Source organism: Temnothorax longispinosus, unplaced genomic scaffold (genome assembly GCF_030848805.1).
Source record: "Temnothorax longispinosus isolate EJ_2023e unplaced genomic scaffold, Tlon_JGU_v1 HiC_scaffold_23, whole genome shotgun sequence".
In the NCBI taxonomy this organism is placed as follows: domain Eukaryota; kingdom Metazoa; phylum Arthropoda; class Insecta; order Hymenoptera; family Formicidae; genus Temnothorax; species Temnothorax longispinosus.
Genome location: NW_027270047.1, coordinates 236,171 through 238,878, shown reverse-complemented (window position 1 = coordinate 238,878; position 2,708 = coordinate 236,171). Strand labels below are relative to the sequence as shown.

General features: G+C 51.4%; 1 protein-coding gene across 1 annotated transcript; it reads left to right on the top strand.

Annotated features, from left to right (window-relative positions):
* The first annotated feature begins 231 nt into the window (after nt 1-231).
* On the top strand, nt 232-2,415 carry LOC139823964 (uncharacterized). The gene is made up of 4 exons (XM_071796428.1): nt 232-944; nt 989-1,379; nt 1,621-2,085; nt 2,176-2,415. The coding sequence occupies exons 1-4, from the start codon at nt 232-234 to the stop codon at nt 2,413-2,415; spliced, it is 1,809 nt and encodes a 602-aa protein (XP_071652529.1).
* Nucleotides 2,416-2,708: the final 293 nt, after the last annotated feature.

Here is a 2,708-nt window from a genome sequence, read left to right as displayed (position 1 = left end):
ACAAATTACATTTGACGATTGCGTAACCAAAGGACTCGGATTACGATGGCTTCCTCAAGAAGATTCATTTACATTCTCAACAAGGATCTCGTCGCACACCGATCATCTCACCAAACGCCTTGCTTGGTCTGAAGTGGCTCAGATACTCGATCCACTGGGCTTTGTATCACCAGTGGTGATCAAGGCGAAGATGCTCTTGCAGGAGCTTTGGCTACATGAAGCTCCAATGGGATGAACCACTGCCATCCCAGCTCTCATCACGGTGGCTCACTATCAGAAAAGAACTCACAAGCTTGCAAGCTCTCAATACCTCGGTGGTACATCCAAGGTAGCACCTCTCAAACCACGTGGAGTACCTCGTCAGTGGAATTTCACGGCTTTTCTGATACTTCTCAACTGGCAATAACTGCAGTCGTATTGATCACCGTCCACGGCTCTAATGGCGCCACGATTTCATTGGTGTGCTCCAAAACCAAGGTAGCACCGCTCAAGCGGCTCACCATCCCGAGACTTGAACTCACCGCAGCACTGCTGCTCTCAAGACTCATGCAATACGTTCAAGCCACCTTGAAGTTGAACGTCACAGCAACTCACCTGTGGACGGACTCTGTTGTGACACTCACGTGGATCAAATCTCATGCATCGCGCTGGAAGGATTTCGTGAGAAATCGAGTTTCTCAAATTCAAGAGCTCACTGCGAACGCACATTGGAAATACGTACCAGGTACGTCCAACCCAGCCGACTGCGCATCACGAGGATTAAGTACTGCTCAACTCCAAAGCCACTCATTATGGTGGACGGGACCACCGTGGATTCTCACACCTGAAGCATGGCCATCTCAACCCGCGCTTACGGACGAGTTGAACGGTCATGAGGCTCGTCCTGGCATTGCTCTATATGCAGCTGCATCTCAACCGGACTATCATTGGGATCTCATATACAAGTACTCAACCCTAAATTATTGAAAATAACAGCTCTTTGTTTCAGGTTTATCGCTCTCTTGAGAGGGTTCTGGGACGGGTCGTTGGACTCGCACTCTGCTTTGGAGAAGGCCAGATTATTCTGGATCAAAGCTACTCAAGCGGCATATTTCACGCACGAGATCAAGATGCTCACGGCCAACTCGAGACCACCAACTGCTCACGCATTCAGTCGATTGACTGCGTATATAGACGCTCAAGGGATCATCCGAGTTGGCGGCCGCCTCAACCAATCAGCACTAGCTCAAGACAACAAACATCAGGCGATTTTGCCTTGCCACTCACGGTTCTCAACCTTGATCATTGCACACGCCTATCTGCGTACCCTGCATGGAGGAACACAGCTGACATTGGCTCATGTCAGGCAACAATACTGGATCATCGGCGGACGGGCTCCGGTGAAGTCTCATATTTTACGGTGTGTCGTGTGTGCTCGGCAGAGGGGGATCCGTGCTCATCAAATGATGGGCCAACTACCTCTCTCTCGGGTTACGCCGTCACGTCCGTTTACTCATACAGGAGTTGACTATGCCGGACCGCTCACCATCAAAACATGGAAAGGACGAGGTGCGAAAACATACAAGGGATGGATCTGTGTATTCGTCTGCTTCTTCACCTCCGCAATTCACCTTGAAGTAGTCAGTGACTACTCATCAGAAGGATTCATCGCAGCCTTCCGAAGATTCTCAGCCAGAAGGGGAATTGCTCAGACCATATTCGGACTGCGGGACAACATTCATTGGAGCAAACGCCGCGCTCAAGAAAATGTTCATCCAGAGTTCACAAGAACATCAACGAATCGCTCAAATTCTACAACATGATTGCACCAGATGGGAGTTCAACCCACCAGGCGCTCCACACATGGGGGGCAAGCGGGAGGCGGTGGTGAAATCCGTGAAGTTTCATCTGAGACGGACTATCGGGGAGACTCTACTCACGACGGAAGAACTCACAACGTTGCTTACGCAAATTGAGGCCACTCTCAACTCGCGGCCTTTAGAACCGTTGAGTGACGACCCTGAAGACGTCTCAGCGCTCACACCAGGTCATTTCCTCATTGGAGGTCCAATCACTACCATGCCCGAGCCATCTCTGATAGACCTAGCAACCTCACGACTATCTCGGTGGCAGCTCATCCAACAGCGTGTTCAACATTTTTGGGCATAATGGTCGGCTCACTATCTGCAACGCCAGCAGGCGATATCCAAGTGGCATCATCCTAACAACAACATCAAGGTGGGCTCCATCGTGCTGCTCACCGACGAACGCTCTCCACCGTGCAAATGGCCACTCGCCAGAGTAACAGCTTTGCACCCCGGCAAGGATGGACTCACCAGGGTGGACTCACCTCAAGACGGCCACCATGACACTCACTCGGCCAAGTGCCAAGCTTGCCATACTACCCATTTCAACCGGATGAAGGATCAAGAGTAAGGAATCATCAACAAGGTTGCTGATGGCGGGCGGAATGTTCGAGATTCCGTTAACGTTGCGCCGTCGGATCAGATGGCAGCATCGATCGGGTATCGACGCCCGATCACCGCGACAGCTGGTGCACGCACGGGCGCGCTCATCGCCAACGTCTTCCTCGCGATATTCAGAGTCGTACAAATGGCCGCGCAGTGATCAGACGCACGACGTGTGCTCTGTGCATTTTTGATTGTGACTACACATTGAAGTGCCCACCGCAGTGATTACAGCTGCCGAGATACTGCATTAACATGTAA

What these genes read in the sequence shown, in the direction of transcription:
- LOC139823964 (XM_071796428.1), top strand. Translation starts at nt 232, where the DNA reads ATGAACCACTGCCATCCCAGCTCTCATCACGGTGGCTCACTATCAGAA. An exon ending in CATTGGGATCTCATATACAA is followed by an intron (nt 945 to 988) that starts GTACTCAACCCT and finishes TCTTTGTTTCAG; the next exon opens with GTTTATCGCTCTCTTGAGAG. An exon ending in TCATCGGCGGACGGGCTCCG is followed by an intron (nt 1,380 to 1,620) that starts GTGAAGTCTCAT and finishes ACCTTGAAGTAG; the next exon opens with TCAGTGACTACTCATCAGAA.